At 40.0% G+C, this 25,802-nt stretch overlaps 1 protein-coding gene and 1 non-coding gene across 2 annotated transcripts in view; one reads left to right on the forward strand and one right to left on the reverse strand.

The window, feature by feature from the left end:
• Positions 1-25,802, forward strand: part of DCC (DCC netrin 1 receptor) — a 644,354-nt gene that overhangs the window by 596,779 nt on the left and 21,773 nt on the right. The window contains 1 exon segment of the mRNA XM_039911321.1: positions 8,032-8,244. Within this exon segment, the coding sequence (XP_039767255.1) occupies positions 8,032-8,244 (213 nt within the window).
• LOC114810485 lies at positions 11,336-11,473 on the reverse strand. Its single transcript, XR_003758184.1, has one exon. It is a non-coding gene; the product is annotated as a small nucleolar RNA SNORA7 (small nucleolar RNA).

A 25,802-nucleotide genomic window follows, 5' to 3' on the forward strand; every position in this document is an offset into this window, starting at 1 on the left:
CTGGAAAAGAGGCTGTAAATCGAAAAAAGGATTTTTTTTAGGACTTGATTCTTTTTTCCTGCCCCATTCAATTATTTTCCCCCAACACTGCATTTTTATGTCAATTTTATGGCTTTCATTTCTTAGTTGTGAACAACTCAGCTCTTGTAAAATAGGATATTTTGCCATAGATAAGACTGCAATAAAAGTTGTATTTTAGTAGTTCATCAAAGGAAGTTTTAAGAAACCAAAAAATATCTTTCTTGTAGCAGGACTAGAATTAAAAGAAATCAAAAAAATTGATCAGATATCAGATGGATATACTATCTCCTCTGCATATTTTTTCATCATTATTATAAACTAGAGAAAAATTGAATGAAACTTTGAATGTACCTGTAAATTAGTAAAGAAAGTCTGTTAGTCTTGCTGATTAGGAGAATCTCCAGACGCAAAAACTGCCAGGACCTGATCCTTAGAATCAGACCTTTTGTCCTTCTTTACTCTTCTTTTAATTATCTTCTCTCTGGCAGTAGAGGAATTCATTTTCATTGTTTCCTCAATAAAAATAGTATCAACAATTATGATATTTAAGCACTTAATAAGTTCTAAGCTCTGGGTCAATTTAAAACAATTTCACTGGACACAGTACCTGTCCCCATGGAAAAATCATTTTCTGGATGAGAAAAAGGAGGTACAGAGAGGAGTTAGGTAATCTACCCCATAGCCCCACAGCAGAAAAATGGTGGAGCTGGCAGTAGAACCCAGGTGTCCTACCATTCCCATGATCTCTTTCCACTAGGTTACACTGCCTCTCACACCTTTGCCTATTTCCTCCATCTCTTAATTTTTTTTTGATGGTATTAATTAAGAGCTTACTATGTGCCAGACACCGAACTAAATGCTGGGTAGATACAAGCTAATCAAGTTGGACACAGTCCATGTTCCACCTGAGGTTTCCAGTCCTAATCCCCAATTTACAGGTGAGATAACTGAGGCACAGAGATGTAAACTGACTTTCTCAAGGTCATGCAGCTGACAGTGGCAGAGCTAGGATTAGCACCCAGATTTCCTGCTTTGTTTCCCATTCTGTTATTGTAAAACTGCTGGATCTCTAGAAGGATAATGCTAAATGAATCTAGAACACGGATGATTGATTAACAAAAATATTTTGCAAGTTAAAACTAAAAGGAAGAGAAGATCAATAGGTTAGAGTGCGGTCTGGTCTTGGATACTCCCAAACTTAAGTTTGAATATTTATTTATTGAATTTCCCTTTTATGGACTGTATAGTTTATTTAACTGGGCTCTGAAGTTTCAGATTTAGATGGAAATATTTAGTAAGTAGTCCCATGATTGATACACTGTTTATACCTACTCAAATTTGTGAGTTAATGGCCATTTATTTTTTTACTAACATTTCAAGGTCATTTTTCCCCAAATAACAAGGAATGGAAGCTGTTTCAAATTGAGATAAGAAAAATAATTTAGTTTATACAATTTTTCCAGGAAATTAAGCATTCCCCAAATATCATGACCTACCATGAAGTATTACTGATAGTCCCCAGGTAAACTCCAGGTTAATGACTATTAGTTTCCAAATGATTGAGAGCATGTTAGTCCAAGTTATTTTCTCTTGTCTCTAATTTATTTCATTGTCTATATCCCTGCCATTAGGTTGTAAACTAACCCTTGTGGGCAAGGATTGTGCTAGCAATTGTATTGTACTCTTCCAAGTGCTTAATACACTGCTCTGCGCTCGGTAAGCACTTAATAAATACCTTTGACTGATCAGCAAGGGAATAATGCTTGATTACCCTTGGTGATAATATAAGATTTACTGTTATGTAGTAGAGAGATTAAACTGCACTCAGATCTAAAGAAAATGTTTGTCCAACATTTCACACAATGTGGAAAGATCTATTAATCACATTTTGATCTTTGCAGCCACAGCTTAGATAAAATCTTGCTGTCTGCATCACCTTTGATCAAAAAGGGCAGATATAGAGTACATGCATTATTGGGATTTCCAAACATCACATCTATCTGGAACTGCTCTTTATTCCACCAACTATCCCATTTTCTTGGAGATATCTGTCGGGAGAGGGCACAAATCTATTTTGTGTTTGAGTGAAAAGCCCTATCTGTCTGCAAGAATGGAGGATGAGGAAAGGGGAGTGCGCCACTCTTTTTGCTCTCAATAAATGTAATCTGGTAGCGCAACTCTTTTAAAAAAAAAAGCTATAAAATTTTATGCCTATACATAAATATATCTCTACATAAAGACCTTTCAGTTACTTCCACTTTATTGGTGAATAATATTTCACTATTAATAGTATTATCTTTGATTAATAAAGCCAAAGTGTTTATTCTTGAAGTATCTCTCTGTCCCTCTCTCATGCTTCATATCCTTCTCCCTGCTCCTCTTCCTTCTTTCTCCTGCTCTCCTTCTGTCTTTCTATCTCTGTCTTTCTTCCTATTTCTTACCAGTTTTTATATCTCTACCTTTCCAACTAAAGTGCAACACATAGGAACATTAAAACCTGAAAATGTATTTCAAATTGCTCTATTAGCAAATTTCCCTTACATAAACTCCAAAGAAACCACTACTTACATAATATTTTATGGTAAGTAGCTTCTGTCATATCCAAGACCATTTAGAAGTTGCTTTGACAGCTTTTTTCAACACTCACCGATTCGGAAATTAGCATGTCACTAGTTAAATTTGCCAACTCCTTTTGTCTCCACATTGCAGCGTCTATATAAATGTTCTCATCCATTAAAAAAACACCTCTTTCTTAGGTACAGGATAAAATAGATTAAACTAACATAGCCCTAACCAGCTAAAAACTTCCATGTTATAAAATCCAATTAATTAATGGTGACTATTAAACACATACTGTTCTCAGAGCAGTATACTGAGCACTACGGAGTGTGCAATAAAACATGGTTGGTAGATATGCTCCCTGCCCACAATTAGCTTACAGTCTAAGTGGGGAGATAAACATTAAAATAAATTACTGTTATGGACACAAGTGCTGTGGGACTGAGGGTTGGGTGAATAGTGCTTAAAGGGTAAAGATCCAAGTGAATAAGTGATACAGAAGGGAGAGTGAGTAGGGAAAGACCTCTTGGATGAGATGTGATTTTAATAAGGTTTTGAACATTTTAATAAGGCTTTTGAGTGGTGGCATATATAAAGGGGAAGTGAGTACCAAGCTAGAGGGAGAATGTGGCAAGGAGACAGTGGTGAGATAGATGAGTAATGTAACATTAGAGAAATGAAAGAAAATACAAAGTTTTATAGACACACAACAGCACAAAGAAAAGAAGTCAGGGAAAACTAGGGAAATTCAGTAGACAAACAACAGGATATGTGCTTGAATTGCTTTGCAGCCACAGTAATGGTTTGAACTTAGCCAGGCACACTCTCTTGCCCACCCTCCATGTTGCCAATGGGACTGATTGTGAGCTGGCTGGCAGTGTGGGTTCAGTCTAGGTCATTAAATAGACTATCCCTCTTCAACATGGACATCATTGTATGGGCCCTCATCCTTTTTATTAGTCATTCCTTAGTATGTTGATTTATTTAGGGTTGTGGTTCTTTTTCTGTTTTTGACAAAATTTCACAGGGAAAAATAGAAGTTACCACACAAAGCAAAATGCTTACCCAAAACAAATTCCCGCCCTCCCCAAAATTAAATAATAATTTCATCTACATGCTAGGATTCAAGGACTATTTTGTTTAGACAAAAATACCCCATCTCAGCAATACTGCCTAGAATTTCCCCTTCCTACTATGTCTACCAACCATGTCCCCACAGCCCCCGCCCGCCACCCAGGGAAAGAGCACCCAATATATCTGAGGAGCACTGCACTGCTCTCAGCGCACACAGCTACCCTTTATACCATTTTGTCCATGGAGTCCTGTTGATCTAGAACATTCCTCATCAGAAAACTTTACCCAACACTCCCCTACTCCCAGAGCTACAGTGAATTTTTCCTTTACACAGATGTATATTCAACAAGCCTGTCATTCGAGATTAGATGGTATTGGGCTAGTTTTGGTCACTGATTTATTTTTGTTTTTTCTTTGCAACATATTCTGAAGATCTGGTTCTCTACTCTTGCCATCTCCCCATGAATTTGTCGCCCTGCATAATTGGGCTCATTATGCATTAAGCCCTGTTTATCAAGGCACTTTATCTTGTAATCTTTCCCTGGAGTTTGGTGCTGGGAATATTCTCCTCAAATAATAGGGGTCTAGGAAAGAAGGAAAATCCCAATTTCCATTTGCAAAATAATTTTGCTATTAGTCGATTGTGATTATATATGCATGTTGACATGAATTACTATAGAGTGCCTTGAAATTTTACTCTTCAGTATAATTGCATGTTGTTTGTACAGTCAATTCAGTCTGTTGTTCCAGTGTCTGAAAATAAGCAAACCTTCCAGGGCTAATTTGATTCCAGGGCAGCAACTAATTCTGTTTCAAAATGAAGGGAGTTACTGGGATGGCACAGATATCCAGAAGTGGTAGAATAATAATAACTGTGATATTTATAAAGTGCTTACTATGTGCCAAACACTGTACTAATTGCTGGGATGGATTCTAAGTGCTGGGATAGTTAGATAGAAAAGCAGCATGGACTAGTGGAAATAGTACAGGCCTGGAAGTCAGAGTGCAGGGGTTTTGAGCCTGGCTCTGCTGCATGTCGGCTCTGTGACCTTAGACAAGTCACTTAACTTCTCTGTGTCTCAGTTACTTCATCTGTAAAATGAGGATTAAGTCTGTGAGCCTCAAGTGGGACAGAGACTGTGTCTGACTCGATTAGCTTGTATCTACCCCAGCGCTTAGTACAGAGCCTAGCACATAGCATTTAACAAATATCACAATTATTATTATACAAGAGAATCAGTTCAAACACAGTCCCTGTCTTATGTAGGGCTCATGGTTTATACAATGGAGATGAGGATACTTAGGCACAAAGTTGTTAGGTAACTTGCCCATGTCCCACAGCAGGCAGAAGGCAGTGACAGTATTTGAACTCAGGTCCTCTGACTCCAGTGCCCATGCTCTTTCCTTTAGCCCCTGTTTTTTTCTTTTAGAATAGCCTTATGCAACCTCCAGCATTCATAGACTGGATCTTTTGTTTTTTTCTCCTACAGTGGCTATTGTTCTCTTGCAATCAGCCCTTCAAAACTTTTCTGTCCTTTTCCATTTAAAATGTAAAGATTTAAAATCTACTATCTCCCCTATCTGCAATTTATTTTAATGTCTGCCTCCCCCTGTAGACCATGAGCTCCTTGAGGGCAGGGATTGTGTCTAACTTGACTGTATTGTGTTTTCTAAACTGTGAGCCCCTTGTTATGTAGGGATTGTCTCTATTTGTTGCCAAATAGTACTTTTCAAGTGCTTAGTACAGTGCTCTGCACACAGTAAGTGCTCAATAAATATGACTGAATGAATTTTCCCAAGTACTTACTACAATGATTGCCTCAAATGATAAGCACTCAGTGAATATCATTGATTGATTTTGGTTTCATCCCAGAGTCTCTCCCCAGGTTGTTTCATTACGGATAAAGTAAAATTCTACATGGAGCGAAACAAAAGCAATCCAATTATTTTGCTGAGCTACTTCAAACCTCTAGTCATTGATCAAGAAGATTTATATGATTGCTCATTCCATCTTGGCTATCGCTTATGATAAATTTCCCTTCACGGATGGTCATGCTAAGAGGGCAACCTTGTTTTCCACGTCACCGAAGGCCATTTCCCCTTACTAGTTAGAGGTCAGGTCTGTGAGTACTTTATATACCAGGTCTGTGATAACCTGGTGTTGAAAGTCTACAACCAAAGACTCCTCGTAGCTTCGGGGAAAAGGCAGTGGGTTTACTGCTACCTTTCATGAAGCCTGTTTCACAATCCAGTGATAACAACTGGATTGAGGATAGGCTTGAGGAGGTGGTAGAAAGCATTTTGGAAATTAAATGGACCAAAATGGCTCTTGCAGATTTTAGTTCCATATTTTAGAAGGAGTGAGAAGTTAAATAATTTAGCAGCAAAAATGACAAAAGGGGAAAAATAGAACAAGCAAGGATATGTTAAGGGAGAATGAGTTATCTAGTCTTGAGGGACAACTAAGAGATGACTGAGGAATTAGTTTCTCATAATAATTACAGCAAGATAAATTTAGGTAAGACCAAGGATTAGTGAAAGCTAAAATGGTTTCATGTAGGAAGCTTTGAAATCTCCTTCCCGGGCAATTTTTTGAAACAGGATAAATTCCATTTGTTTTTGTTGGTTTAGGTGTTGCTTGATTTAGGATTCAACAATCCCTATCTTTCCAGCCAGACCTTCATGATTAAATAAATATGGGTGAAGATCAACCTGTGAGGGAGGGTTCACTATGGGGAAATCTACAGATGAATAACTAGAAAGGGTGGTGTGGAACAACTCCACCTAAAATTCATTCAATAGTATTTATTGAGTGCTTACTATGTGCAGAGCACTGTACTAAGCACTTGGAATGTACAATTTGGCAACAGATAAAATCCTCCTAATGTACTATCCATTCCAGACCATCACATGTGGAGGCTTTAAATCACCCTGCAAAGACCTAAACTAGAATTCTGTATTTAAGGAGAGTGTCTCATTATATCTTTAGTGGCTGCCAAACAACCATGATTCAATTAAGCTCAAATCCTTCTAATCATTGGAAAAAAGGAACCTTCATCCATTTTTGGGGGGGGGGAGGCGGTAATGGCCCCATTTAGATATTGGCTGCTTTCAGTTTTCCTTTCTGATCTGTTCTTGCTGTATTTTGCAACCATCCCCCTCTTGTTTGCCCTTGCCTGACCTCGGGTGGGGAGGTGAATAGGGAGGGGTTCTCAAAAAGAAGTTCATTGGCTAACTTCTCTGTGCCTCAGTTACCTCCTCTGTAAAATGGGGATTAACTGTGAGCCTCACGTGGGACAACCTGATTACCATGTATCTACCCCAGTGCTTAGAAGAGTGTTCTGCACATAGTAAGTGCTTAACAAATGCCAACATTACTATTATTGTGTTGACTTTGACTCAATAAAGTGAAAAATTCTCATCTTTCCTTACCTTAGGCAATACTCTTTCGCTATGACACATAGAAATGGAAGGGTGTTTTTTTCCTGAACAGACCACTTGAAGCACTAATGTTTCTTCATAGTGATTCATAGTCATGTAGCTATTCAAGTGGACAATTTAAATTATGGCCATTGACTTTGCATGTGAATGAAGACATGCTTTTGATGATGTGAGGCTTTATTTGGAGACTGATTCCACCATACTTTCAGTCTGGTTCCTTAGTTGTGCCACTCAAGTGTTCAGTGCTTCCTGTGGACAGTTATAAATGATTGCACTAAAACTCCTCAACTATAATAATCTTGCTGAAAATTACAACTTTTGCTACTGAAGAGGAAAGATTGGAATTCTACATCCACCAGAAACTTGTTCCAATAGAGTCAAATTTCATGTAACTTTTAGTTGGATATACTTCTATTTTGATCTAGGAGATAATGATAGCAGTTGTTATTTGTATCATTTTTTTACAAATGCTTCTGAAAACCTAGCCACTTTGGATTGAGAGCTGACATAATATGTTTAAATCACAGAAGAATTGGCATATTGGTTGCTGGGTAATAACGTACCCATCTGCTGATATGGCACATTGAATTTGACTGCATCTCTGACTTTTATGAGGAAAAATACATTTTTTTTCTGCCTCTGTCTCCTATGACTATAGTGAACTACCATGCAGGTGATATAGAGTGAGAGGCAAAATAGACTTTTCTATGGTTGCATTTTGAAGGGGAAGTCCTGCTTTGTGGGATTTTCTTCTTTTTCCAAGGCATCCTTTTGACATGTAATCATTCTCATCATATATCCAGACACACATCACTGATGGCAGGGACTGTGGAGAAAGGAACGGATGGCTTGTTTCGGGGGAGAAGGCATTGCCATTAGCCAGGATGAAAAACAAGCATCTCCTATAAGCCTGATTCTCTTTTCCCTCCACTGCAGCAATGAGTGAAGGACCAGCCACTCCACAGCCATCAATGTTACCACAGACTCAGCCAGAACACTCCACTAGTGAGGATGCTCCCAGTCGGACGATCCCCACAGCCTGCGTTCGACCCACTCATCCTCTGCGCAGTTTTGCCAACCCCTTGCTACCTCCGCCAATGAGTGCAATAGAACCGAAAGTCCCTTACACGCCGCTATTGTCTCAAACAGGTAATAGTTTAACTTCTACATGTGTGTGGACATGATTTGGAGGTAAATATGAAAATCACAGAGCTGTCTAGACCTGACTTTTCTCCAGGATTGTTCTTCATGGTGAGAGTACTGTGGACCATTTGTCAGTAAAGAGATCTGTGTGTAGCCCATTACAACAGAATCAGAGACATATTTGTTTCCTATCTTCTAGACTGTAGGTTCCTTGAGCATATATTCCTTTTCTCTTTTTCCTTTAACTACATCTCCAAAATAAGTAATTTAACCAAGCCCTCAAACCCTCTTATTTATTCATTCATTCATTTGTATTTATTGAGTATTTACTCTGTGCAGAGAACTGTACTAAACGTTTCAGAGAGTACAATACATTCCCTGCACACAATGAGCTTACAGTCTAGAGGGGGAGACAGCTATTAATATAAATACATTGAAGGTATATACAGAAGTGCTGTGGCACTGGGTGGGCTGTTGACAAAAAGGAGCAAGTCAGGGTGACGCAGATGGGAATGGGAGAAGAGGAAAGGAGGTCTTAGGGAAGGCTTCTTGGAGGAGCTGTGCATTCAGTAAGGCTTTGAAGGGAGAAAAGTAATCATCTGTCTTGATTTGAGGAGGGAGGGTGTTCCAGGCCAGACACAGGATGAGGGTGAGGGGTTGGCAGCAAGATAGATGAGATTGAGGTACAGTGAGAAGGTTAGAGGAGTGAAGTGTGTGGGCTGGTTTGTAGCAAGAGAATAGTAAGGTGAAGTTAGATGGGGCAAGGTGATTGAATGCTTTATAACAAATGATGAGAAGTTTTTGTTTGATGTGGAAGTGAATAGACAACCACTGGAGTTTTTTGAGTAGCGGGGAAATACGTCCTGACCGTTTCCTGTAGAAAAATGAACCTTGCAGAAGAGTGAAGCATGGACTAGAATGGAGAGAAACAGGAGGCTGGGAGGTCAGCAAGGATGCTGATACAGTAATCAAGGCCGGATAGCATAAATGAAATGTGAGGATAATTGTCTGAAATTATTAAAGTGCTTTCCTCCAAGATGGGGTTGAGATTGAGGCTCACTCTTTTACATTTGCTTTCTAGAGAGTAGACTTTGAATGAATAGGCAAAGAGAGAAGCTTTAACTAAACTGAGTATCTTGTTCTATCTGCATTTAGCTCAAAGGTTGCATCTCTCCATCACTGAAATAAAAATCCTATCTACTCCGACTTTCTATTTAGGACCTCTGCAATATTTTGATTAAGGATACTCTTGACAGTCAGCCAGAAGCTCCAGGAAGTACACATGATCTCCTTTTGCATATGAATTTATAAAACAGGCTGTAATTAAGTAACAGGATTTTTTTGAGCTCTTATTAGGCACAGAGCCTTGTACTAGACCAAGGGAGTTGTAAGAAAGACTAAAAACCTAGTCCTCTCCTCAAAGACCTATCATTCAATGGGTGGACTGTTCATCCTAAATGGATCTCACTTAAACTTATACGTGCTATTCCTAGGGCTGATTTCAGAGCATAAAGTTGAAAAGGCCTGGTTCCTTTACATCCTCTTGGTAATTAAGATAATCTGAAATGCTCCTGCTAGGAGGAAATGAAAAGCATAGCTTTTCAATTCAGCTCTAGAAATTCTTCTTCTAATAATAATTATATTATTTGTTAAGTGCTTAATATGTGCCAGGCAGGCATTGGGGTGGATATAAGCATTTGAGGTTGGACACAAACTCTGTCCCACTTAGGGCTCACAGTTTCAATCCCCATTTTACAGATGAGGTAACTGAGGCAGAGAGAAGTGAGGTGACTTGACCAAGGTCACACAGCAGAAACGTGGCATAGCTGAGATTAGAACTCATGACTTTCTAACTCCCAGACACTAGCTGTATTCACTATACCATACTGCTTCAATGCCCAAGCCTGTTGACATTCAAGATGTGATGAGTTTTCTTGGGTTTGGCTCATTCTGAACGAATGTCTGTGTAATGTCAGCTTCCAAATAGTTGTTCATATAATTTTCACACATGTATTCTGGAAAGCTGTAGGCTGTGATGGTAGCTTTTAAAAATTTATTTAATTCTGTTAATCTATCTGGTAGCCACAGGGGCATGGCAATCTCTGAACCCTTAGAGCTTGTGCTAAGCTAAAGGGAGAGAAGGCTTGGGTCACATAAATGAATTTTTATGTCCCTTTCCCTTTGAGCAAAAAGACATAATGCATTTCTTAAAATGGGACCTTGGAGGTTTAGCAATTTTATCCTGATTCATAAAATAGGTTAGTACAAATCACACTGATAGAAGGAAACAGATCATGAGAAGTAGGGTAGAGTGTTGAGCACTGAAGCAGTTCTATAACGGAACTGATTCACCTCTATGCAAGCAAGGGGCTTCTAGTTGCAGGTGTCATAGAAGCCTGTGAGATGTCAGGCTTTTATGAGTTTCTCAACATTCCCTCTTCCAGGGAGAAATTTGTGTGACTGTGTGGAACTCCTGGTGGCCACATAGATGCCACTGAGGCACCTGAGTAGAAGGAAGAGAAGGAGATGAAAGTGAATGGGAAGATTGTTTAGATTTTGGGTCATGTGCTATGACTAACTTGTTCAAGGGAGATAGGGGATAAACATCCTATTACTCCAGACAGAATTTCAGCCCCTTTCATGGCTGAATGGGCTCCTTCTATAAAAATTGCTTCTTCAGTCCCCAGAAGCCAAACTCAGTTATTTAAAGTATCAGTGTAGACCTGACAATTTCTTTCCCACATCTAGAAGCAGTACGATCATTTGACTCAAGCTTGCCGTATTTATTCCCCATTCATGTTTGACTTATTCAATAAAAGCAAAGCTAGTTTCTAATTACTGAAACTGTACTCAAAATTCATCCCTGCCTTTGTCTTGTCTTATGCCGTCGAGTAGTCTCTGACTCATAGCGAGGCCATGGACACATCTTTCTCAGAACGCCTCACCTCCATCTGCAATCATTCTGGTAGTGGATCCATAGAGTTTTCTTCATAAAAATAAAGAAGTGGTTTACCATTGCCTTCTTCCATGCAGTAAACCTGAATCTCTGCTCTTGACTCTCTCCTATGACGCTGCTGCCCAGCATAGAGGAGTTTTGAGTTGTAGCAGATTTCCTTCCACTCGCTAGCCACTGCCCAAGCTAGGAATGGAAGGTATAGGCCTCAGCTTGTGTCTCCCTCCCATAGTTGAGACTGGTAGAGTACTGGAAATTCTCCAGGTGCGACTCTGAGAGGCTGAGACACTTAAGTGTCATTATTATTACTCTTTGTGCCCAGGGAAGTTATGTTCCTCAATGAGAAGGAACAAAGCTGATGATATTTCATCTTGTTTAATATCCTATTCCATTCCATCATTCTGAACAAGTTACATAGAAAATGTGTGTTCTTTTGGTACCATGAAAATAATCTAACTTTATGGATAGTGAGCCTCATGTTTGACAAATTCCCCAAGGAATTGTTGGTGAGATGGCTTTACAAAAAGATTATTCCCTTTTTCAAAACTACCGAAGCTCAGTTTCTGCATTGCTAGAATTGATTGGAGTATTCCTGCCCAGGTTTTGTGCAGGGATTTGTGGAGCACCAGGAGGAATTCTACCAGGAGGGCTCTCAGCACCCACCTCCTGCCAACCCAGAGACATCTCTGCCTAGGAACTGATGAAACAATTTTAAAAAGGAGCCATTCAAAACACTGGAAAAACCAGCATTCTTTTTTCTCCTGCATGTCACATATTTTACAATATCGGAAAGGAAAGATTTTCACATTTTTCTCACACGAGGTGACTTTTACTTAAGCCATGTCATGATTGGGTCAGGCCATTGTGCTAGCCGGCCTTAGGTCCTGACAGTAGAATCAGGATAACTGGAGGTCATGTGATAGTTACCTCCCTGACATGCATCCTAATGTTTAAGGATGCACCATCCAACATCCCTGCCATTTGCCTAGTTGCCCATTATGGCCCCATCAATTTAAGCTTATTAGTGTTTTCTTCCTAGACAACTTCCCGTTGGAACAAATTCCATACATTTACCAACCACCTCTGAAGTGTTACTTTCATTTGTTGTGAACTTGAAATTGGTAGTTTCATTTTGATAATAATTCGCCCTGCCTCTTGGGAAAGGTTTGCAATTTGGCTGCTATTTTGTACAGACATGGAATTCTAGAGACTATTTTGAATTCCTTTTTTTTAGAGCGATGTTTTTACTGGATATTGGATATGGTGTGCTTGTAAAACAACATATTTGTACTGGCTGTGAGGACAAATTACCCACAACATACCCTGTTTTTTTAAAAAAAAAAAAAGTGAAAAAAACCTGAACACCTGCAATCCATCATTAAGTAATCCAATTTGTGATTGCAAACAAGAGAGAGAAATCTTGTTGGGCTGTTTAGTATGTTGTTGTTTTTGGCTGAAATAACACCCACATAGTGTAGTTTATCACCAAGAAGAGCAGTATTTTGTGTTATTTTATATGTGAAATGTGTATTTCCCCCAGTGAACTAGTTTCATAATATAAAAATGCATACTGTTGTGTATGAGGTTCAGCATATGATGTCTTGAGTGGTTTTACTTTCTACCTCTACATTTACTTTACCTTGTGCTCTTGCTTGAAATATACATATATTTTTAAAGTTAATTATTGCTTCATTTCAACTCTCTCACTATAAACCCTTTCTATTCAGATTCTTCTGCCTTGTAAATTAAATTTCTTCCAGATGAAACATTTCCCCTAAGCCTTCTCCTTCAAATCCTTTATTGTTGCCCTTGGCCCTCAGCTCATTCCAGAATGTCTCACTTTATGATTTCTGTCTTTGGTGACACTTGGTAAATAGTGTGCTTTTAAGAGAAAGGTGCTGTTTACTTATTCTAAAAGAGAAAGGAAATTAGCCAGCTGACAGATTCATGAGCAGTGACAGTAACTGCATTCTTCTTAGCCTGGTGATAAAATACTTAGGGCTTTCAGCAAATTTTAATTCTCTGAAAATCATTACTTCAGTCAAGCTGATTGATGAAGAGAAGTAATTCCCATTTCAGCATTTTTTATTCCTCAAATCATTTTAACTTAGAATACAGAATAAAGAAATGTGCAATTAGTAATAACTTTCATCACCACAAGCAGTTGCTTTGGAACAGTGTAATGTTAAGCTTTCTCTGATTTCTGCAAGACCAGTGTCGTAATTTTGATCCGTAGCACCTGCTAAACCATTCTCTTGGCTGCCTATGAGGTTTCATTTTTTGCAGTAGCCTCAGAGGTGCTGCAACCAGTTGCTATTTAGGGAAACCAAATGACGCAAATGACATTGGACCTGGTTGGAGGTCACAGGTGAACTGGACAAAGTTTTAGGCCTCCAGTAGATGCCGATAAAGGTAAGTTGCACTTTTGTCTTGCTCCAATTTAGTTTCCAAGTTCCATGTCATTGAATTTTCATAACATAAGAAAATTACAGTTTGAAATAGGTATAACTAATCAACTTTTGTGGAATTTCCTGATCCCTTTGGGACTCAGTTGCTCCATCAGTCAATTAAGATTGACAATCCCTACCTCATAGTAGTTTTTTAGAAGGCAAAAATTAAGAGGAAAGTCATCATACCATCATCAGATGAGACATTCAGCTAGCCAGAAGCCATTTACTTTTCCTTCAACCTGCTCAGTTCCTTCCTCTGAGAATTTGGCTCACCTCATTCTTTGGTATTGTCTAGCGTTTCAGTTTCATCACTACTCTGTGATGGAGTGGTTCCATTTCTTAATACTTAATCCGGAGAAGTGAATAACTGTGCAATCTTTCCTTTACACTTTCCATTGTGTTGGCAGTCACTTCACTTTGCAAATCACAGTCATACACATATAAGTGATTTGGCTTAGGCCCCTTTCAGGTTAAATAGAAAATGTTTGATGGAGTGTTGAGCTTATTGCATTATAGATCTGACATAAATTCTACAAAGGGCCAAGAAAAGGGATTTTTTTTCTTTACAAGCAAAAAATTCCTTTTAGCTGGTGAAATGATCAGCTGCACTTTAAATGAACCTGGATTAGGAGATCATTTGTCTTCTGTAGCTGTAAGTCTAAGGGAAAAAGCAAATGTGACCTCTTAAAGAGTGGCTTTTATATTGTTGCACAGTTTTATAACTTTAGCCCTTTCAAGCTCTTTTATCTCAGTAAGGATGTAAAGCTGTTGTGTTTTCCTCCATTTACACATTACTTGCCTTAAAAAAAAATCCAGGGCCTTCCCATCTTTTCAATCTTCCAAAAGATCAATATGTCAGGGGACATGACAGGCCCAAAACGCACTTGATTGTCCTGCAAAATTGAGTTTGATTTTTTTCCTCTACAAATTGTGGCATGTGATCTAATTTGTCTGAGAAGTGATAATAGAGAGAGGGTGGGGGCTGCCTACAGTGGACAGAAAGGGTGTCTGATTTATCTTTTAGGGCTACTTGGGAAATCACATATTCCTCCTGCTTCAGCCTGATCTTTTTGGCAAGCCACATTTCAGTAAATATGCTTTCAGAAAAATTGGCAGTAAATTATTATATTACATTGTTGGCAGGGTTCATTAGACACAGCCCCAAATACGACGTATCAAATTCAGCCATTTGCAGAACTGCTTGGCTACCACACTTTCTTCTCTTGGTGAGATGTGAGTGCCCTCAAGCAAACCCTGCTTGGCAAAGGCATAAATTCATTCATTCATTCATTCAATAGTATTTATTGAGCGCTTACTATGTGCAGAGCACTGTACTAAGCGCTTGGGATGAACAAGTCGGCAACAGATAGAGACAGTCCCTGCCGTTTGACGGGCTTACAGTCTATTCGGGGGAGACGGACAGACAAGAACAATGGCAATAAACAGCGTCAAGGGGAAGAACATCTCGTAAAAACAATGGCAACTAAATAGAATCAAGGCGATGTACAATTCATTAACAAAATAAATAGGGTAACGAAAATATATACAGTTGAGTGGACGAGTACAGTGCTGTGGGGATGGGAAGGGAGAGGTGGAGGAGCAGAGGGAAAAGGGGAAAATGAGGCTTTAGCTGCGGAGAGGTAAAGGGGGGATGGCAGAGGGAGTAGAGGGGGAAGAGGAGCTCAGTCTGGGAACGCCTCTTGGAGGAGGTGATTTTTAAGTAGGGTTATCATACAACATAGTAGTTGCGATGCATGGATTTGATTTTCCTGAATTAAATATGCCCCTTCAACCTCTGTAGGAACAATATATAGAGATAGATTGAGAAGGGGAAATGGACAACACCAGAAAAGCTACCTGGCTGCTTTCTGATGAGTAGAAGTGAACCTTAAGCAAGAGGAATCACGAAGTGTTTTAAGGAGGTAGTGAATAATGTGACATTGCTGTGGATTGGTTGGAGTCACCAGGGGCAGGCTGGTCTGTGTGTGGCAATTGGAAATGGGATGACTCTTTTTGAGCAGAGGCTTCAAGAAGACTGTGACACCATGAGACAGCATTGACTATGTGGAGCCAAGAATTACAGGTAGTAAATGGGACAGTGCAGCAACTAACATATTTTACAAGCACCTTTTGTGGGAGGGATCGATGGTCATTGGAGAAGCAGCATGGTGTAGTGGATAGAGCACTGGCCTGGGAGTCAGAAGGTCATGGGTTCCATCCCTAGCTCTGCCATTTGTCTGCTTTGTGATCTTGGGCAAGTAACTTCACTTCTCGGTGACTCAGTTATCTGTAAAATGGGAATTAAACTGTGAGCCTCACGTGGGACAACTTGATTACCTTGTATCTACCCCAGGGCTTAGAACAGTGCTCAGCACACAGGAAGTGCTTAACACATTCCATAATATTATTATTACCTGTAAAATGGGGATTGAGACTGTGAGCCCTATGTGGGACAGGGACTGTGTCCGATTTGCTTGTATCCAGCCCAGTGGTTAGTACAGTGCCTGAAACATAGTAAGCACTTAGCAAATACCATAATGATTAGTTTTTGCACATAGAATCAAATCAGTTGGACATAACACCTGTCCTGCATAGGACTCACAGTCATAATCCCCATTTTACAGAAGAGGTAACTGAGGCACAGAGAAGTGAAGTGACCTGCCCAAGGCCACAGAGCAGACAAGTAGCAGAGCTGGGATTAGAACCTATGATCTTCTGACTCGGAGGCGCATTTTCTACTCTCCCATACTAGCCACCTTGTCTTTAAACCTGGAAAGACAGCTAAGTACCTATTCATATTCAATTGTATTTATCGAGCACGTACTGTGTGCAAAGCACTGTACTAAGCACTTGGGAGAGTACAATATAACAATAAACAGACACACTCCCTGCCTACAAAGAGCTTACATATCTTATTCTATAATTACCTATAGCTTTCTTTTATGGTTAATCCCTCTGCACCATTTTCCTTGAACTCCTTTGTAAGTTATGAGTAACATTTTCTCATTATTCCAAACTTGTATAATAGGTTTCAAGAAACACTTCCCCTTCCTTTAAATTACTTCCATTAAATTCATCAATACAAAGAGGAAGTCCAGGCATCTAAATGTAATCTTTTTAGTAGGCTGAACCAATGTGGTGGGAAATTATGAGCATAATGGGGCAACAGCAAAATAAGATGCAATGCAATATTTAAAACACATTCCCCCATTCAGCAGACCAAGAAAGTGTTGACAAGTTTGGGGAAAATGGCAGCATTAGAGAAGAGCTCTTGGAATGTGCCAGGGGCTGTAAGTACATGGCTGTACATTCATTCATTCATTCATTCCATAGTATTTATTGAGCGCTTACTATGTGCAGAGCACTGTACTAAGCACTTGCATGGCTCAGTGGAAAGAGCACGGGCTTTGGAGTCAGAAGTCAAGGGTTCGAATCCCGGCTCTGCCACTTAGCTGTGTGACTGTGGGCAAGTCACTTAACTTCTCTGTGCCTCAGTTACCTCATCTTTAAAATGGGGATTAAGACAAACAAATACCAACATTATTAATGTACAAATCGGTAACAGAGACAGTCCCTGCCCTTTGACGGGCTTACAGTCTAATCGGGGGAGACGGACAGACAAGAACAATAGCATTAAATAGAATCTAGGGGATGAACATCTCATTAAAACAATAGCAAATAAACAGAATTAAGGTGATGTACATTCATCTAGACTGTAAGCTCATTGTGGGCAGGGAACATGTCTACCAACTGTGTTGTACTCTTCCAAGCGCTTAGTACAGTACTACTTAATAACATGCTCTGTGCATAGTAAGTCCTTAATAAATATGCTTGATTGATCTCTGGTGCGTGGGGCAGAAAAAGCTGATCCTTATCTGGAAAATGGGGATTGAGACCTTGAGCCCCAAGTGGGACAGGGACTGTGTCCAACCCAATTTGCTTATATCCACCTCAGTGCTTAATACAGTGCATGGAACATAGTAAGGGCTTAACACATACCATAATTATTGTTATTTGGATTGGTTTCTTTAAAATATCCCCTGGAAAGGCAATGGATTGTCTGTATCAGTATAGTGAGGCAAGAGGCATCAGAGCTGTAACCCTCAGGAACAATTTATTCTGAAATTTCTGTAGCAAACAATAGTGGTTAGAGGTGGGGACAGATTTGTAAAATAAGGCCATCAATAGCAATTTGTGCTTTTGCCTGTTATGCTTTACAGAAGAATGTGTAATAAATCACTCTCCACACAATGATGTGCTTCGGCAGCCCACTAGCCAATAGTGAACTATTGGAAAAGTAGCACAAAAATCAAATCAAGAAAGCTGGTGTGCCTTTGAGAGATACAGAAGTCAACATTGTGCTACAAAGTAGAGGATCAATAAAACTCTGGTAGAGTCCATTTTTTTTAAGGTTATGGCCCTACCCAAATAGGCATATTGACTTTTCTAGCAGCTTCACCAGTGTCATCTATAAAATATATCCTTCACCAAATGACAAGGCAGGATCACCAATAACAAGATCATCATCATCAGCAATGGTATTTACTGAGCACTTTGTGCCAAGAACTATACTAAGTACTTTGGAAGATCCTGCAGAAGCAGCATTTATTTAATATATAGGCTTATCACTGACTTCTCTTCAACACTTAGTCCAATGCTCGGCATGAAAGTTCTTAATAGTATTATTGACAACTATCTTTTCATCTCACCATTTTATTTTACAGCTTACTTTTTACAACTATTGTAGGGAGTGAATTGATATTGAAATTTCAAATTGTTTTCCCTGACAAACCAAACTCAGTTCTCTTCCCCCATATTTGTCTCACAGCATATGGGAACTATTCACAAAATCCACTACCAGTGGAAAGATGAGTAAGATGTTCATTCGGGAATGCTTTTTAGAAGTTGTCTTTTCAGAGGGATTTGGAGGTGGGATAGATTGGAATATGAAGGATTTGAAGATAAAGGGAAAGATACAAGTCATGAGTAAGGTGCAGTTTGAAGGTTAGTTTTGGAGGAGCAAAGAGAGTGACAGGAGTGGAATGGAGAGGAGAAAACAGGTAGGAAAAAAAGGAAGCTACCTGGTGGACCAGTGGTTCCAATCCAATGGTTCGGAGGTTGTCGTTTTAAAGAAGCAAAAAAAGGTCACCATTAGGGTTTTTGAAGTGATGTGTTCCAAGTGACACATGCAATTGAATGTAATTGAAGAGATGAGGTGGGGAGAAGCTTGAGGCACAGAGACCAGTCAAGAGGTTGCTGCAAGAATCCAAATGGGAAGTCATAGCTTGAAAAAGAGTGATGCTCACTAGAGTGGAGACAGAGAACCCGACCTAGAAACATCTTAGAGGAAGAACCAGCAGGATTTAGAGAGACTGAATGTCAAGGAGTCAAAATATTTAGGAATAAGGATGGTAGTGTTGTCAGCAGTGAAAGAAAAGAATTGGAAGGGAAGATGAGGTCAGTTTATGACAAATTGTGGTTAAGGTATTGACAGATCAAACAAATGCACAATAGAATTATAGAGAGAAAACATAAAAAATATTGGAAAAAGTCATGTCTCTCCTACCTTCTGTGGCATTTAGATTTAGGATCCATGAGGTCATTCCTTCATCTGTACTTTGTAATGGTCAGGTGTTCAGTTTATTATTGTCAGAGATTTTTCGAAGAGGCCACTGGAGAGCAAAACAAATAATTCAAAGGCTTGGAAAATAGCATTTATAAAGTAAGGTTAAAAGAATTAGTTTTATTTAGACAAGGAAAAGTGGAGAGAGGATTTAAGTAAACAGACCTGTATGAGTGATCATAAACATACGTTCTGTTTTCACTGAGCACAGGAGAAGAGGGCATTGAGTATAAATTACAGCAGAAGAAGTTTAGGTGAGGCATTAGTGGCAACTTTTCTCAATGAAATAGCTGTGACTCTCACTGGAATTCCTTACCATGAGAGGTGTCAGATTTCCTTCTCTGGAGGTTTTGAAAAGTGGGCTGCTCTCTTCCTGCAAAGATTCGAGTGCACTTCTGCCTGAAAGCATGGGGCTGAACAACATGATCATTCTAGCTTCTTTCCAGACCCAATCTTGTGATCCTTCAGCAGCGAAATAGAGAGCATAAGTCTTGTTTATTAGAAAGTTTCTGAGGGCCTGCCTGAAGATGAATGATGCTATATCGTTGCACAGTATTGAACCAGCCTCTCCTTGTGCATCAATCTGGAGGCATTAGGCACTTTTGTAATTTACAGGAGAGCATTGATTATCCAAACTAACTGGGAGTGAAGGACAACCATGCATACAGATAGCCGGTGGACAACCTCTAGACTCTTGGAAATATTTCGCCCCCCCCCCCATAGTTAAGAGACTTGACTCTTTACCCTAGCTGTTGCTGGGCCACCTCACTTGCCACTACTCCTAAGCCTATCCACCTCCTTCCCCTTCTACTTCCTCACATGATCCCACTGAGGAGGAGCAAGCTGATTTCTCTCTGCCTTCTCATCTGTTCACTATCAATCAGTGACATTTATTGAACGCAAAGCATGGTATTAAGAACTTGGTAGAGTACAACAGAGTTAATTGGCAAATTCCCTGCCCACAAAGAGCTAACAATCAAGAAGGGAAAACAGGCATTAATACAAATAATTTATGGTAGACAATTTAAAGATAGGTACATAAGTACTATGAGGTTGAGGGGGATGAATAGCAAATGCCCAAACGTCACAGATCTGAGTGCATATATGACACCAAACTAATTATCTTCCCCTCTTCAAAACCCTACTTAGAGCTCACCTTCTCCAAGAGGCCTTCCCAGACTGAGCTTCCCCTTTTCCCTCTGCTCCCCCTCTACCCCCCCTTCACCTCCCCTCAGCTAAGCCTTCTTTTCCCCCCTTTCCCTCTGCTCCTCCCCTTCGCCCTTCCCCTCCCCTCAGCACTGTGCTCGTCCACTCAATTGTATATATTTTCATTACCCTATTTATTTTGTTAATGAGATATACATCACCTTGATTCTATTTATTGCTATTGTTTTAATGAGATGTTCATCCCCTTGATTCTATTTATTGCCACTGTTTTTGTCTGTCTGTTCCCCCCTGCCCCCCCACAATTAGACTGTAAACCTGTCAATGGGCAGGGACTGTCTCTATCTGTTGCCGATTTGTACATTCCAACCACTTAGTACAGTGCTCTGCACATAGTAAGTGCTCAATTAATACTATTGAATGAATGAATGAATGAATGAATGAATGACACCGAAGGGAGATGGAGCCAGGGAAAAGAGGACTTAATCCAGGAAAGACACTTGGAGGAGATGTGGGGAGAGTGATGGTTTGGCATATATGGAAGGGGTGGGAGTTCCATGTTAGGGGGGAGGATGTGGGAAAGGATTAACTATGAGATAGACTGGATAGGGGCACAGTGAGTAAGCTGGTGTTAGTGAAGTGATATGTGTGGGCTGGGCTGTACCTGGAGATCAGTGAAGTGAGGTAACTATATTCACTAACTATATTCACTCTACCCCCTGCCTGCTACAGTTATTTCCACTAAGATACATTTAGGCTCTCTCCAAGCAAAAGGTTACCAATCCCATTATGCTTCTCCAGTAGATAATGCCAATAGTGCCTCGATTTGGAAGCCTGAAAAATACATGGAAGTGGATCAAGTAAACCACCAAATTAGCTGAGGATTTAATTAAAAACTCTTCAATGTGAAAAAACTCTTATAGTTCTGAAGGAACTGAAAATGTAGACATTATCATCATTTCTTCCCCAATTACATCTAAGCCTTCACCCATAGAGACCTTTTGTAAAAAGTGTCCGTTAACTGTTTTTAAATTTCTTGTTCTGAAAGTTTAATCTTGAGGGAAGAGACCTGAAAGAGTATATAGGCAATGGATGAAGCATCTCAGAGGCTTCAATGTTCTGACTTTAATCTTGCACCGGGGTTTAAGTTGTGTATATTTATTTTTATTTCTAAATTTCTATATTTACCAGTCCACCTATTCTCCAAATGTGGAATGCTTTAATGTGGGTAGCCAAGGGATCCTTACCAGGTTTTCTGTTTTGATATATTTAGAGGGGGAAATGGTGGACTGATAGGTCTCTATGCAAGTAAGGGGAACTATCAGTTTGGGGTGAATTTGCAGATGTGCAAAAATTGGATTTCAAAGAGTCCACACTTCCCAGAATCATTTCCAAAAGCTTCCCTGTGTTGTTCTTATATCAAATGCCCTGCTCTCTAGAGTATTACAGTTTTTGAATCTGTAATTAGGCTTCCTCCTCCATTTCTAATACTTAATTCCCTTTGAGGAAAGTACCTCATTCAAATCTTATTGTCCTATCTCATCTTGCTAGCTATCTTTAATTTTTATTTATGGTCAAGTAAACAGTAGTAGTAGATTAAAAAGAACAGGTTTGGAATCAATTAGATGAAAATTTTTAGTTACAGTAATGAGTTCCTTTTGGGCTTTTGACACCTCTGAGATTACTGATATTGGTTAACAAAAGAAGTTTTGATGACGCACACATTTTCCTTTAGGCCCGATCAAGCCCAGAAAAGTGAAACCTATAGATTATCCAGATAATGACTTCATTTATGAGAAGCAGCATGGCGTGGTGGACAGAGCACAGGCTTGGGAGTTAGAAAGTCATGGGCTCTAATGCCAGCTCTGCAATTTGTCTATGTGACCTTAGGCAAGTCACTTTTCCCTTTGCCTCACTTACCTCATCTGTAAAATGGGAGTTGAGACTGTGAGACCCATGTGGGACAGGGACTGTGTCCAACCCGATTTTCTTCTATCCACCCACCACTTAGAACATTGCGTGGCACAAAGTAGGTGCTTAACAAATACCATAATTATTATTAAATCTATCTTTTAAGCAAAAAAGAAAAATCTGCTTACATCTAAAAACCCAAGAAATGTGAAGCCTGAATGGAGTACATGCCTGAGGATCTCGGAAAATAATCTAGATATGTGTCAATTCTTTTTGGCCTTCCACTGGAGATATTTATCATTTCTTAGTCACTGCTCAGGGAAAAATCCACTGTCTGATTCCCACCCACCAAGTTGTGCTCTGTGCTTCTTTTCTCCCACCGTTCCACAGTTATTCATTATTTGATATATTGGTTCACTATACCTTTAAAACATTTGTTCTTACCCATGAAAATTACTAATGCTCCTCAGGTACAAGTGGGCTGTTTCCCAGACACCTTTCTGGGATCCTCTCTTGCAGTTGAATGTTGGTCCCAGCCTGGAGGTTGCAATGATGAGACTGATCCAGAAGGCACATGTGAATCTTGTGATACGTCCGATCTAACAGCTATAAAAAGGTTGGACACAATCACCACTCAATAGACCTAAAAGGGATGCAGTCACATCAAGAGTGATAATTGGATTCTGAAGCAGGAGAGTTTCTCTCTAAACCTGGAAAGCCTCTCTTGATCGATCCTTTTTTCTGCTTTCCTTCCCGTGAAATGCAGGTATGAGCGCACACATTAATGAAATAACCACCCCAGGATACTTGGGGCCCTCTTCTAAAAGCATTTATTATTTGGGAACATGTTGGATTAACAGAAATTCAGAGAACAAAGAGACAGTTAGCCTCATAAGTAATTTTTAGTGGTAAACAATAAATGTATTGATGCTGTGAAGGCTAAAGTAATTTTAGCTTTTTTCATTGAGCAGTGAGGATAAAAGATGATATTTTTCTATTTTATTGGCTACCTTAATCCCTTTGTGAACCACCAATTACTAAAAAGAGGTGTCTTGGGACCTGAACATACTACAAGGAGGATTACACCAGGAATTCTCTTTTATTTGATCAAACTTTTTAGATCATTATTTTCTCATGGAGGTTCACCATGGGTTTTTGGCAACTGGCCCATTTAAAAGGACTTGTTAAACAAATTATGAATATATCAGCATCAAGTGATCTAGGAAACTGCCCCTATTGCTTCATATCACTATTTCAGGCTGCATTAAAAATTCCCCCATTAGAACCTGTTGTGTGAACATAAGTCTTTGAAACAGGGGACCACACTTGGGGAACTGGACCCAAATGGCACCTTGTGCTGTAGGGGCATAGAAGGTGGCAAAGGATGATGAAAGAATGATTAAATTAATATTTCCCAAAAAGGCCTGAATTTAAAATGCAATGAGCAATTCAGACTCAACTTAGCAACAGAAGGGACTAATATGTTACCCAGGAAAACATTTACCTCTGTGAGTGTCAAGAGTATTTCAAAATTATAGACTTTGGAATGGTGCCATACCCTTAGTGGGTATGGCAAAGGGAGGGAATATTAATTTCAGTTTGTTCATCTAGTTAATATAGAAAGCTGTACAAAATTTCTCAACCATGAAGTGCGTGTGTGCTGAAAGCACTTTAAACCAATGAATGTGTTCTCTAAATTCTTCTGAAGGGTATGTATGAGATTGTGTGGCTTGGATATACACACAGCCTGCCATTATGTCAAACTGTGATAAAAAATCTCATGAAGGGAACTCATTAAAATATTGTGGACTATGTGAGTGAAAACTGCAGAGATATTCTTTCAGTTCCTGAAAGTAAAACCCCAACCCTTCCCTGTAACATTCAAAACAATCCTGTTGTTTTAATGTCTGTCTCCCCCGTTCTAGACTGTGAGCCAGTTGTGGGCAGGGATTGACTCTCTTTGTTGCTGAACTGTACTTTCCAAGTGCTTAGTACAGTGCTCTGCACACATAAGCACTCAATAAATACAATTAAATGAATGAATGAAGTGAGCTAACTTCTTGCCCCTACATAGGAAGAGAGAGAGCAGGCTGCCAAAATCCCTGAGTGCCTTCTTGGGACTTGGGTGGCTGGGGGGAAATCAGTTTGTTAGTTTTATGGTACATATTAAGTGTTTACTATGTGTCAAACACTGTTCTAAGCACTGGGGTAGGTACATGTTCATTAGGTAATTTGATTCAACAGGTTACAGTTACATCCCCAGTTGAATCCCCAGTTTACAGTTGAGGAAGCTGAAGAATAGAGAAGTTAAATGAATTGCTCAAGGTCACACAGGAAATAATTGGCAGAGCTGGGATTAGAACTCAAGTCCTCTGACTCCCAGGCCCATGTTTTTTCCATGCTGCTGCTCTCCAATCCCCTCATCATCTAGAATTCAGTTTTTCTGCAGGAGGCCTCCTCGCTTATGCCTGGTCTCACACTCTAGTGAGAGTGAGTGCCTGGGCATGTGAAGGGTCGCTGGCAGCTACCTATGGACAATTGTCAGCGTGGCTCAGTGGGAAGAGCATGGGCTGGGGAGTCAGAGATCATGGGTTCAAATCCCAGTTCCACCACTTGTCAGCTGTGTGACTTTGGGCAAGTCACTTCTCTGTGCCTGTTACCTCATCTGTAAAATGGGGAAGAAGACTGTGAGCCCCATGTGGGACAACCTGATCACCTTGTATTCGCCCCATTGTTTAGAACAGTGCTTTGCACATAGTAAGTGCTTAACAAATACCAACATTATTATTAGAGAAGGAGCGTGGCTCAGTGGAAAGTCTAAGACTGTAAGCCCTCCATGGGCAGGGATTGTCTCTATCTGTTGCCAAATTGTACGTTCCAAGCGCTTTGTACAGTGCTCTGCACATAATAAGCACTCAATAAATGCTATCGAATGAATGGAGATAGCCCGGGCTTGGGAGTCAGAGGTCATGGGTTTGAATCCCAGCTCTGCCACTTGTCAGCTGTGTGACTGGGGGCAAGTCACTTCACTTCTCTGTGCCTCAGTTCCCTCATTTGTAAAATGGTGATTGAGACTGTGAGCCTCATGTGGGACAACCTGATTACGCTGTATCTACCCCAGTGCTTAGAACAGTGCTCTGCACATAGTAAGCGCTTAACAAATACCAACATTATTAATTACCATCCTCACACCCTTGGGTGGCTGCTATCACCTTCAACGGGTTTCAGTGGCAGGTAGGAAGCTTCCCTGCAAATGGGCACCTATGTCATGGGCCACTGGGAGCTAATTAGCTCCTTTGGTGAGCGACTGTGTTTGCATTTGGGGTGAAGGAGAGTCTTCTCTCCCATGTGCCTTGAGGGGGACACTGGTACCACAGCAATAACCAGCTCTCTGCAGTTAACGATGAATCGGATAAAGCCATAGCTTCTGGAAACTCTGTGCTGCCACTCTACAAGCATTTGA

This window comes from Ornithorhynchus anatinus, chromosome 3 (genome assembly GCF_004115215.2).
Source record: "Ornithorhynchus anatinus isolate Pmale09 chromosome 3, mOrnAna1.pri.v4, whole genome shotgun sequence".
NCBI classification, from domain to species: domain Eukaryota; kingdom Metazoa; phylum Chordata; class Mammalia; order Monotremata; family Ornithorhynchidae; genus Ornithorhynchus; species Ornithorhynchus anatinus.